This window comes from Dermacentor variabilis, chromosome 6 (assembly GCF_050947875.1).
Source record: "Dermacentor variabilis isolate Ectoservices chromosome 6, ASM5094787v1, whole genome shotgun sequence".
Taxonomy (NCBI): domain Eukaryota; kingdom Metazoa; phylum Arthropoda; class Arachnida; order Ixodida; family Ixodidae; genus Dermacentor; species Dermacentor variabilis.
The window spans coordinates 141,873,647-141,886,852 of record NC_134573.1 but is presented as its reverse complement, the minus strand read 5'-3'; the positions used below and the strand labels follow the sequence as shown (position 1 = coordinate 141,886,852).

At 47.4% G+C, this 13,206-nt stretch overlaps 1 protein-coding gene across 1 annotated transcript; it reads left to right on the top strand.

Annotated features, from left to right (window-relative positions):
- Nucleotides 1-10,797: 10,797 nt before the first annotated feature.
- Nucleotides 10,798-12,695, top strand: LOC142584392 (uncharacterized). Its single transcript, XM_075694537.1, has 2 exons — nucleotides 10,798-10,862; nucleotides 10,934-12,695. The coding sequence occupies exon 2, from the start codon at nucleotides 10,965-10,967 to the stop codon at nucleotides 11,535-11,537; it is 573 nt and encodes a 190-aa protein (XP_075550652.1). The 5' UTR covers nucleotides 10,798-10,862; nucleotides 10,934-10,964; the 3' UTR covers nucleotides 11,538-12,695.
- Nucleotides 12,696-13,206: the final 511 nt, after the last annotated feature.

Genomic DNA, 13,206 nt, shown 5'->3' with positions numbered 1-13,206 from the left:
CAGCTAGGACCGCCGTCGCCGAGGCAAACCGTCAGCTGCGCGTGTCAGCGTCAAAGGCCGCCGGCGACGCTGCATCCGCGACGCGCGGCAAGCCGGAACCTGACGCCCTCTGCTCCCGCAAACCCCTGCAGGAAAAATCTTGTTAGCACCGCACCGGAACGGGAACAGCGGGGGAGGGTCGGCGACAGCGGGAGATCGGAGATCCGCTCTGTCTGCGCCTGGCAAAGAGGGAGGGGACAGGGAAGGAGGGAGAGGAGGACCACTGTATTGCACGCGGCCATGGGAAGTAGGGATGCAAAGAGACAGAGAGAGAGAGAGGGCATGGAGGTGGGGAGGCACACGTACATTCGACCCGCTTGTCTCTCTGCGTGAACGCCTTAGCGCCATTTACACGCTTCGTGAGTGCTTCCCGTTTATGGCGTTTCACCTCGGCTTATGCTTAACGCGGGAAAGGAAGTGTACGCCCAGTTCTGGGTGTGCGACCGTTTGTCCCCCGATCGGACGCTTTTAGATTGACAGTTCGGGTGAGCCTATTGCGGGGTTATAATGGCGCCACTCGCTTCTGCGATGAAAGACAAAGTTGAGTACAGATGAAGTACAGAAGCTGCAATTGTAATAAACACCTTCGGGAATCTATACTTGCAGGAGTTGGCAAAGGAAGGGGGATACGTCGGTTTTAGAACATCCGCAGTGCTTTTGCAATGTTTTGAGAAAAGTAATAGAATGTAAGGGGAATCGAAGTTTCGAAGCAGCGAAGTAGAAAGGGACACGCGAGCAGGTTATAACGTGGTGTGAGAGACAAGTAACGAATCAAAACAAAACAAAAAGAGTGAAACAAGCTTTTTTTTTTTTACTTACAAGAAAGTTAGGCGTACTTCCACAATGAACCATATCACCAAAAAGCGCATTTAAGCGTTGTTATTGTCGGCCGCATAGAAAACTCAGGGTTACAGACAGGCCGCACACTCGCAAACCACACAGTCACGGTCCCGTCTACACAGAGAGCCACATAACTGTAAATCACATATATAGCAAACGTCGTTATTTCGAGCCGATCCCTTGGGTGGACAGTTCGTGTTATAAGCGACATTTCACTGAGAGTGAACGACGAAGCTTTTCAAATAAGGTAGCCGTTGGTATCACTTACACTTGCAGGACTGCGACAGAAAGCAGGGAGACCTGATGTTGGCATGATACCATCGCCGTTCCAACACCGGCGATGTATTGTGAAATGGAGATTAGCGCTGACGGAGTTATCACATGCGAAGCTCAGTCTTTAGTTGTGTCTCTTCGAGGTTAGACCGTGGCAGTACCCAATACTTCAAGCACGACACGGCCTTTGGTTGGTACTATAGCTTATCTCTGGATGTCTCCAGTCCTTGGCATTGTACACTCACGATCACATCATGGTGATGTACACTCGTAATCACATCATGACTAGAAGATCACATCGTGGTTATAAGATCACATCATGATTATATCCAACTACAGCTGGGGTCCTCGGATTAATTTTGGCCACCCGGAGTTCTTTAACATGCACCTATATCCGAGTAAACAAGCGGTTTTCTTTTTCTTCGCCCGCATTGATCGAAATTCGAGCTCACCATGGGCGGGGTTCGATCCTGCGACGTCGAGCTCAGCAGTGCAACCCCATAGCCATTAAGCTATACCACGACGGGGTTCAAATACGTATCGCACACTTATTATACCATATTGTTCGCTATCTCTATGCATTGCGGAAAATCAAATAACAGAAAGAGGCGCCACTTATCCTTCTGCAAACTCGCAATTTGCGCGCGTATACAGGTACATGGTGAATGTGGCGTAACTTTCTATAAATCGTCAGCGCATGCGAACGAAGAACGAGGAGAAGTTCGTACAGCGGTACATGTACAACATAATCAATCACGCCGAACCAACTAGCCTATACTGGAACAGTCCCACGAATGTGACGCGACCTTTGTATTTTGTACACCAGCGCACAAAAATTGCCGTGCTATACTATATGCGATATATGAGCTCTATGCAACCAAGTTGTTAAAAGCGATGCGGATCCGCAGCCACTATGCCTCCCTGAACATTCCAAGTTACTGCAGCTAACGAAGAGCACGGCGACGGTGTTGCATGCGCGCATCGCAACGAATCGTATTTCCAAGCAACCAACCATGGCCGCTGCGTTATGAACCAGTCTTCAACGCTTGCTAGAACGACAGGCAAAAGAAATAAATAAGTAAAATATATAGAAAACGGAAGATTGGAAGTATGATTGTCAAATCCCTGCTATAGCTTTCAGATATATACGTGGCGAGGTATGCTGCTGGGAACGCTAATTGGTTAGGTTATGTCAGGTATGGTTATAACCTAACATAGTCTAACCTATCCTGAAGATAGACCTGCCCTAACCTAGCGTAAACCTAACCTAACCTGAATCTAGACTTATCCTACCCTAACGTAAACCTATAGCCTAACCTTGCCTAAGCCTAACCTTGCCTAGCCAAACCTAACATAGGTTAAGTTAGGTTGACTGCTATTCTTTAATGCTATGAGTCCATTGTGGGTGCATGTGACATTGCACACCTTCCAGGATGGTGCTGAGTCACAATCTGCACTAAAATAATTGCGAGGACGCATCTAGTGCACCGGTATATCAAGATCGCCCCCCCCCCCAAGTCATAACCTTTGATTACACATTCCGGGATCGGCCCCGTTTACTCAGTTAGACGGCCGTCCAAAGTGGACGAGAAAGAGAGAGAGAGAGAGAGAGAGGCAGAGAGGTAGGCAACACGCACGTTCGGTTTGCTACCCTGCACAGGGGGAAGAGGATAAAGGGGCGAAAATATAGAGATACTGAAAGAAAGAGCGAAATAGTTTGAGCACGCACCAAGTCTACAAACTGTTGCTTGGTATACTCGTACACTTCACGGTACTGTGCCGCAACACCTTGGTTGCGTTCTGCGTTATACCGACGCGCACGGTCGTGCTCCAAGGACATTCGCTTCTCAAAACGGGTCTCGAGTGAAGCCAGTTTAACGCGTTCCGGAGAGGGCGGTGCGGTGGGCGTCACAACTGGAACAAGGGAACAGTAAAAGTGTTCAACATAGATTCTTTGTTCCCGCAGACGAAATAGCCAAGGAACACATCGACGTAAAAGAAAAAGGAAAGGCACTTCCCAGCTAAACCAGAGATAAAGCACCGGTGGCGTATGCGCCGAACAGCAGGATGCGGAAGTGAAAACTGTCCGGACGACCACAGAGAAGCACCAGCGATAGAGCGAGAAGCGGCAAAACGGTCGCACGCATGCTGGCACCCGCCCCGGGAAGAAGTATACAGACAGTCCCTGGAATCCGCACCTGCGATGCGCACGTGGGCACACGTTCAATAGGGCCGCCGCTGGATGAAGAAGACCGCGAATGCTCGTGTGTGCGTATATATACCGTTGACAATGGAGACGCCGCTGACATCCGACGCCTGGAGCAGTGCGGGTCGCACCGAACGCCAGCGCACCGCGTCGGCATCCGAGGTGCGCGTCTCTGAGAGAGAAAAAAAAAAGAAAAAACCTGCGCAGCCTTCGTGACCGTCTGGCCAACCCCTCGGCTTTCCCCCTCCTCCTCTTCTTTCTTTCTTTTTCTTTGCCTCTGTGCTTTGAAAAGGCTTGTTACACACAAAAAATATGGGTCGTGCCAGTTTTGGAGGCTGTAATCAAGTACGATCATACTTCGACTGTTGCACGTTATCCAGTTGCAGTTGCAACGCACGTCGTCTAGTGAGTCTTTGCTGAACGCGCTGTATTGAACGCGCTGTCTTTGTTGCTTGATTTATTAATGTTTTCCCGCGACGCAAAATATAATGCTATCCTCCGGCCTGCTTTGAAGTTTTTTTTTATTTAGTAGACACGTTGTAAAATATCACACATATTTCTATTGCCTTTAAACTATCTTTGTAAACCTCGAAGATGTAGGTATCGTCAAGTTGCTGCAAATTGCGGCTAATGAATTTGTCGTTGTCCTAACTCGACGCCTTTTTTTGCGCCACCCGCGATCTTCTCATTCTGACTCGACTCGCGTAAGCGTGTCAAACAAACCAGCCCTGCCAACACATATTTTAAGAAATTAATATTAAATTCCGGGACCCCACGTTCAAGAACCGCGATCTCATTATGAGTCACGCCGTAGTGGGAGACTCCGGAATAATTACGACCAACCGAGGTTCTTTTGCATGCACCTAAATCTGAGTGCAAGAGCGTGTTCTTTTTCCTTTTCTTTTTTGTTCTTGCATTTCGCCTCCCATCTACATGCGGCAGGGAGCGTACCCACGACCTCCTGTTCAGTAGTTCAACGGTACAGCCACTGAGATACCGTGCTGAATCACATTTTTATGGAGGCCGCGTTCTCGAGCGGACGATTATTTTCCTCTCATGAATGCTCCTCCACCGGCCGGCCTCCGCACAGGTGATTTTCCGCATTACGTGTCCCTGTGCTTCGAGTTGCCGATTAATTCGCTCTACGATCGGCGTAGCATATCTTAGCTCAGATGGTATACAGCCACTGCAAAGGAATGGCGTTGGTCCCGGGCTCGATATCCGGAATATGACGAATATTTTCTTCAACTACGAAGATATGTTTTTTCCCCTCTCTGGGAATCCCGCATTCGGGATTTTTTGTACCTTCGCGCTACACTCAAACGAATGACAATTTCCTTCGTTAAACTATACCTCCACCTTCCGGTTCGCCGCAAACCTGATTTCCCACATCCTCATGAAGCGCACTGTGTGACACTTCAAGCAGTCAAGTAGTGGCATTTCTCCTTGGTTCCTCTCGCAAAATGTAATCGTGATGAACAAATAATGAAAGAATGAAAATTGAGGGGGGATAAATGTTACGAAGTTTACGATATTGCTACGAAGATAGAATACATACATACAAATACTTACACGCTGATAAAAAGCCATAAGAATCCGCGACGAATACAAATCTTTAGCGTGCATCTATACATGGTCCCTGTTGTCGTCCTCCGGCTGACATTTACCAGATCCTCTATAGTCTCACGAGCCGACAGATCAGAAGCCCAGGTTCCCCAACTCCTGGCAGACAACTGCATGCTAGTATATGAGCGACAGTATCAATACTTAGAGGTATTACTAGATAGGGTGAATTCCTTTACTACACATGGCACGCTCCCACCTTTAAACTCATATGGAGGTGGATGTCATGTCATTCCTCGCACTCTTTTCGTTAAGCGTGAGTGAGGTCTCTTCTTTCTTTCTTTTTTTCTTTCTTTATTTCTTTCTTTCTTTCTTTCTTTATCACGCATACCTAACAATTATATGGTACTGAAATGTTGCGTTCCACATTACCATCGCTTCTGAGCTCACTGAATCAACCCTTCAAGCATAAAACTGACTTTTAAAATTTATTCTGTAGTTTATCGTATCTAGATGTATTGTGATTACATCTGTGTTGATATTGCGCCGTTGTTTCGGGCATTTGTCTTTCCATTCTATAGCGTATTGGAAAGTGTCTTTCTTTGTGTAGTTAGAAGCCGCATAACACCGCTGCTAAAGAAAGGAAATGCATATTGATTTGTATTCACCGTCTAGGTAACCGAGAACTTTGTTTTGCTTGAGCGTCACAGGTCTTCATAAAGTATATTTAGAAGTCCTTTGTCCGTGTGTATGACATCACGCACATTGTGCACGTGTGATGTGGAAAAAAAGAACTATGACATGTACTTTATTTTCCACGGTCGCTATTACTGCTTTTTCTGAGATATGTGCTCAACAGTTGTTGATGTACTACCTGTCACGCACCATATCTATCTATCTATCTATCTATCTATCTATCTATCTATCTATCTATCTATCTATCTGTCTATCTATCTATCTGTCTATCTATCTATCTATCTATCTATCTATCTATCTATCTATCTATCTATCTATCTATCTATCTATCTATCTATCTATCTATCTATCTATCTATCTATCTATCTTTCTTTCTTTTTTTTCTTTCTTTCTTTCCTTCCTTGTTTCAGAGCAGTGGGAACAACCTCCATGCAAATTGAATAACAGATCGCGTTTGAGCAGTTCGTTCACACCTCGAAAACGCGGCGCGCGCAGCGACCCAGAAACGGCCGTCGCAATTCCTCCCCCACAACCAGCGCCACCTATATCTAGAGTCCCTCCTTCCAGTTCGGCCGGGGCCCTACTAACTACGAAGAGCGCGGGAAAAAAAAAACGAAGCAAGAGGACCCCCCGCAGCTTTTTTTTCCGAATGGGTGAGGGCGAGAAGATCGACCCGCACCGCGATGTCGTGCTGCGTAATTTAATAAACCACGGAATACAAGTACCCGCGCTGTCCGACCTTCTCAGCTCCGGAAAAAGGGATCGAATGTCACGCGCCTTGAGAATGATGCGACTGGCGACGGCAGGAGGAAGAGGAGGAGGAGAATGATGGTGTATACGCGTGCTGTCAAGAGCAGGACGCACTGCAGGACTCACCGCGGGCGCGGCCAGGCGAGTTATAAACGCACAGCACGCGTGATGCATTCAGACTGGAGCGGATGCCCGTCTGTAATAGCATGTTCCGCACATTTCCAATATTGCGTCAGAAAATATCAAGAAAGTAAGTATGACAAAGTACAGTAAGGTACACTGTTAAAGGGAGCACTCTAGCTAGCCGTAAGTGCCGAATGAAGTTGCGTCAACGCGGTGCATAAGGATGACGAGAGGTGGCAGCACCACCAACCACAAGTCACCTGCTGCCACGTTCATGTGCTCCCTTGAACGATGGACCGAATGTACACCCGGCCGCAAAATATTACCGACCATGAAATCTGAGAAAAAGCTGAATATATCCGCAGCCTCACAACGCAGCCTCGTATTTGCATTTCGGCGCCTCGACTAGAATAAGGTAACGACAATGTCGTATACAGTATTACTGGCTACTGCTACGGGCTGCTCGGGCATTGGACATTTTCCGAGATCCCCTTTTCTGTAAACTTTATTGGGACAGGCTGTACATTGCAGTACGTACAGAAGTACAGAGTTTCGGGCTGGTCGGTCCGACGCTGATATCGGGACCGTAGCGCTAAAACGAACACTACAGAGAAACAGGAAGTCATATTAGAGTACTGACAGGTATTTCTTGCAAGACTCTGTATTCGATAATTTCTTGGTAACGGGCTGAGTAGTAGAGTTTTCAAAGGAAAACCATGTTACCAATTGTTGAATTTAGCACTAAAACCCCAGCGTCTGCTTACGTCAATGTGACGTCACGAATTAAAAAAAAAACTTCGGTACTTGGCTGTCCTATAGCTCAGTAAATGTTCTCTAAACATTTAAAGTTTAGTCTTAGGATCCTTGAAAACGCAATGCAGTCCATATTAACCCAAAATAATAATAATATTTGGGGTTTTACGTGCCAAAACCACTTTCTGATTATTAGGCACGCCGTAGTGGAGGACTCCGGAAATTTTGACCACCTGGGGTTCTTTAAAGTGCACCTAAATCTAAGCACACGGGTGTTTTCGCATTTCGCCCCCATTGAAATGCGGCCGCCGTGGCCGGGATTCGATCCCGCGACCTCGTGCTCAGCAGCCCAACACCATAGCCACTGAGCAACCACGGCGGGTAACAAAAAAAAAAAAGAGGAACACACGCACGCGCGCACACACACACACGCGCAATAGCTGTGATCTATGACGTCAAGGTATGTTGGTGCGGGTATTTGATGGTGGCCTCGCCCCCCGTCTTTCGTTTTTGCATCTCTTCTCGCTTACCAAGCACCGCTATCACTGTAAAAGTGTGTGTTTTATGTTAGTTTAGAAGCGTAATTTATTAAGGAAGCTGAACTAATTATGGACTTTTAGAAGTGACCTCCCCAAGAGTGTGTGGATACCCTCTTTTTATGTTGTTGTTGTTGTTGTTGTTGTTGTTGTTGTTGTTGTTGTTGTTGTTGTTGTTGTTGTTGTTGTTGTTGTTGTTGTTGTTGTTGTTGTTGGAGGAGGAGGAGGAGGGGAGGAGGAGGAGGAGGTAGCAAGTCGTTCATCTTTTGCAGCAACACTTTTAAACACGGGCAGGATTTCTACTCTCCTTGCTTTCTTTAGTACGCCAGGCCGATTGTTAGAAAATTACGCATGTCATCAATTTCATTTCGACAGTAAGCCGGTTGAAAGCAACATAAAGTCAATGGAAGTGCAACTTAATTTCTATAACAACTTTCATAAGGGCAGCTACACTCCATGGTCCACCTCAGATCAGAGGAGCCCAGAGCAATCCTATATTTTTCAGGAGATCGACGCAGGAACGGGGATGTGTGAAAAATGGGCGTACAACTTACCTATACCTCAAAAGCGTTGACACGGAAAGAGGGGACAGGCCAAGCAGTCTGGCAACCAAGTGCCGAGTCATTGGAAGCAAAAGTAGCCAATCCCGAATCATCTAAATGAAAGTGAAAGAAACAGAGACGGTAAATTGTACGCAAAAGATGGAAGCAATAAAAAAAAAGTGGTGGGTATGTGCAATCGGCGTCAGCGTAGCTCTCTTTAATGGTAAATCCATCTTAAAGCAAATGTTATCCAAACGTGATGATATTGACGAAAGCCTTTGAAATGTTTGTGCAAAACGACCTAAACGGCATGCTGTTTTACGCACTTCGCTGCAGCTGTATAGTTCATAATTTTCTGTTGCCGACCTCTTCTTCAATCCTCTGTAGCTCTGCAGTGCCCCTCGCTCAATGCGCGCTCTGGTCCCATCTTGTTCACTTCTCCACGCTCCACGCGTGTATGCAAATGTACGCACGCAGGCACAGTACTCACACACACACGTACGAACCACGCCGCGAGCTGACTTTGGCATTCTGTTGCTCACAACGACGTCGCGCATACAATCTGGGGATGCGGCGCCCTTATTAGAGCGATAGCTCTACTACTCCAGGTGTACAAACTCAGAAAGCGCCTGGTTCCGTAAATCTGACCTTCAAGCTCAGCCAAGGTCAAACTGGGACTTAGCCTGCCACAGCACCGGCGGCCTCTGCGTACGCAACGTGAGCGCCGATATCTTGAAAGCGATCTGCGATGTGTACAAAGTGCTCCGAGCGCTGTTATAGCTTCGTATATGCGCTGTGCTTTCGACGCTTCGTTGAACGAGACGCAGCACGAAGGTCACTTCGCTCGCTGCAGCTGCCGCGCCGAGCAGCGTCTGTGTGTTGTGGTGCAATCGCAGTTGCTGACGGCGCCGAGCAACGTCTGTGTCATTTCCCAAAGCAAGCAAAACCGTGCTATCGCTCGACAAACTTGGTTTAACCGCGTTCAACCACGGCAATTCTTCCGATGAGGGCCAAAAACGCTCGTGTAGTTCAGTCGAAAAGCGCCAGCTAGAGAGCCCCAAGTGGTCGAAAATATTTCCGAGGCCAGCTTCCAGCGCGTAGACTCACATATAGCCCGTGTATTTCCTCGGGACGTAACCCCCCCCCCCCCAAAAAAAAGAAGAAAAGCTGAGTTGAGGCGATATTGATCGACGCGCACCGAGCCTACATTTTATGTGCTATTCGTCATGTTTCATTCGCTAACCTCAAATTGCTATAGTAATTCCGACAAATAGGTCAACAGTCAAGTTTTCGAATGTGTTCTAGAACAGGCTATAGCCTGTTCTAGAACACATTCGAAAACTTGACTAGAACATTTGTTTTTGCTTAGTTTTCTTCGGTTCTGCTATTTCCCGCAGGACTCCTTTATCGTGCGGAAAACGAGAAAACACCGAAATTAAAAAAAAAGGAAACGTACAATAGCGTCCGGCTGGCGAGGAAACGAGGTGCCGCTATCAGACAACGACGAGAAATACTGCACCTGTCTTGCGCTCCATATGGCATGAGACGGTGCGACTCTTGCTTCAAGAAATCGAGGCACTCGATCTTTCCAACAAAGATTGTGTTCGGAAAAAGGGCGTGGTTAATCACTGCCGCGGTCAAGTGCAGCATATAGTATATAGGGTAGATCCTTATGTGGCTATATATGGTATACGTGCCCACACTGGGGAATCGGATTGGCCAAAATGTGCGGCAGCACCTGAGCACAAGAAATCTTATAAATTTTGGTTATAATGGAACGAAGCACAATTAAGTTGGGTATCGCTAGACTTGTATCAAAAGAAAAAAAAAGGAGTTTGCAGAAGACAGAACAGTGAATATCACGGAAATGAAAAAAGAATGAAAACACAATTGTGTAGCCGGAACTGTTACATCCAAGTCAAAGACGACGACGCAGAAATTACGAGCACAGCGCCCCGAAATTGAACAAGAAATTGATTAAATCGCCAGCGCGCGCGTGTCACGAGAACCACTATATTGAATTAAATTCTGTGCAAATTTATAACATCCAAATAATTTTTTCTCCTTCGTGCCGCCCTGCCTTCGACTGCTCCCTAACTTTGGTTATGTGCCACAAATATTGACCGATCATCATCATCATCATCATAAAAGAAAAGAAAGACAACGAGTCAGCGTGTGCCGAGTGCGCAATTTAACTCTCGTGAACTTCGTTTAGCGGGTGCACGAAATACGAGGTGAACTTGCTTTTAACAACGCTGTACGACTGAACTTCTTCGGCCGACAAGTTGAAAGACGCCAGCACGCGTCGACCTTGAACACCCATGCAATAAAGAAGCGTTCGTACCCGAACCTCGTCGGTAGCTTGCTGCAATCCTGTAGCGTAGGCATAGTCCTCGAACTGCTCAATCCAGGTAGATTGTCTTGCCTTCCTTTATGTCAATATCATCATCATCATCATAATCACCACCATCATCATCATCCTCAATTGTCCGAGCTCCCGTTCCACGAGAACGCCACGTCGCCTCAGCTCTAAACGATCCTGTAAGCACTGCCGGCACCGTTTTCGAACGTGAGCTTCTATACCGCTTTTATTCAGACAACAACGATTCCAGGCACCTCGCGGCTATCGCCCTCCGAGAAGACATGGACAAACAGCACAGTCAACATGGGGACGAGGCAACACCGGGACAACTGCAGGAGCCATCCCGACGTGGAACGGAGAAAACTGGAACAGCCACAACAGCCGAAGTACGCCGTCTCAACGGCGAAGCAAGTGTACAGCCGGGAAACTTGCAGACCAACTCTGGGCGAAAAAATGGTCCCGCTGAGGTCAGCGAAAAGGAGCCCGAAGACACGAAGCAGCCATCTCGGTCTCAAGCCGAAGAACGCGGAGATGCCGCCGGAGGAATGAACGGCGCCTGTTGCATCGACTGCGACGAACCAGTGGGAATGTCGGGAAAGCCGCGTGACATCTGCAGCCAAGAATTTGACGCAGCTGACGGCACTGCAGCGCAAGCAAACCGGCAGGGCACATCTCAGCCTGAACCAGGACCGACTGGAGGGGAGTCTTGCCGCGCGCGTCCAGACGGTATTGTCGTCAACGGCGAGCGGCTGCAACAACTCTGCGACTTGATCAGAGCGATGGTAAGAGCAGTCGTCGAAGAAGAGTTGCAGTCGGTGCTGCAGGACCTACGGAATAACAAAGGCGGTGCATAAACCTGGCGTGGAAAGAGCAACTTGTTGGCACTTAGCGAAGCCGACGATTGCTCTATACTTCATAGACAAAGTTTATTTTTTTATTTTTTGAACGTGTGTGCTTGTGGGGCCACTTCATGTGTCAATCTCGACAGCTTTCCACAGAGACGCTGCTACGGGGACTTCCACTACCGTTTTCGTGCGTCACCGATGAAATCAAGCCGACGTTGGCATGTGGAGGAGTGCCCGGTATCACGTGATAAAGGCAGCCAGCAAAGTAACCTGCCTCGAAGTTCTGAATTTTTCTATTCGAAACGTAATTCTTAATAATTATAGAAGCTACCTTGCGTATGCATGCCTCATCCGAACGGATAACTTCGCTGCGCGATTTTTTTAGCCGGTGTTTATGCCGTCGCCTTCTATTGGCTGCACGTTTCAGCTCAGCCAGGAATTTGTACGGCTGGGGCGCTGAAAGCTGACAGCTTGGTCCAGCAACGTAGCTTGCGTGAGAGCCCCCAAAACGGCCGTATAATGAGGCGTCGGTGATGTATCTAATACTCTAAGAACAGCCAGCAAGCACACCCTTACTATATACTTCCGAAAGGTGCGAGGACTCGCTGACACAGCTTGGCTATCTTTGGTGTATAGGTTGCTCAGATTTTCATAAATCCGCGAAGGATTTTAATGTAAATAGCATTCTTTGCATGTATACTTCAGTCGTTTTGAGGCTATCAATTTAGCCTCTTACGCCAACCCAGCGATTCAAGTTGTCTGCGTGCTTGTGCCACAAGATATGTGGTCCAGATCGCGATACCCTCGGGGTCGTACCATTGCCGTCAATCTAGCCTCGTGATATCTTCCTCTCGTAATGTCGTCGTCGTCAGGCCTTTGTCGACGCACGGTCATCTTCGTGCCGTTATCGTCATGCAATCGTTTTATCATTGTCAGCACTTCGCCAGGCCGTCGTCGTTATACGCCTCTGTGTTCGATCGGCATCACATTCCTTCTTCCTCTTTCCATCGTCACTGCGTCGGCGTCACACAGTCGTCGTCGGGACTCCATGCTCACGGACGAACTTGGCAAGCTCAGTGCCATAGGAAAGTTGGAAGACATCGAAGTATGTGGCATATATAGTCCAAGCAACGAAAGTCTCAGGATTACCGCTACACTTGCTAAATAAACGCGACTTCAAAAGTGTGGTCTGTCGCTACATTGCGCGACTGCTATTCGCATTACCGTCGATAGTCATCGCGAGATGAGTTCTGCTGTATTTTTTTTTTTTTTGCGCACTTCTTCGCTCCTATTTAGCTCAACTCTCCTAGCTCAGAGCACACTCCGGTCTTATTTTGTTCTCTCTACTGTATACCTTCTCAACACTCTGTTTTTTTTTCTAACTTCTTATTCCCTTCTTTGTAGCCGACTTCACTTGCCTCTTTCTCTGCCTGTGTATTTGGGCACATACCCAGCTGTACATACCCAATCGTCTGAGTTGTCTATTCGGGGATAATCCAAGTGACATAAAACAAAAGGCCCAAGTCATCAGTGTTACTAGTGAAGCTAACCTAATAACGTTGCAAATTGTGCACTCGGAAAGACTACGTACTAAAAGTAGTAGCAAGCGGCAAAGAAAGCTTCGTTTAAAAAATTCCATGGCGTTTTACAGAGGCGACAAACAAGAGATCAGAAAAAA

Bases quoted from the DNA above. Each gene is read 5' to 3' on its own strand.
- LOC142584392 (XM_075694537.1), top strand. From the start codon at position 10,965: ATGGACAAACAGCACAGTCAACATGGGGACGAGGCAACACCGGGACAA.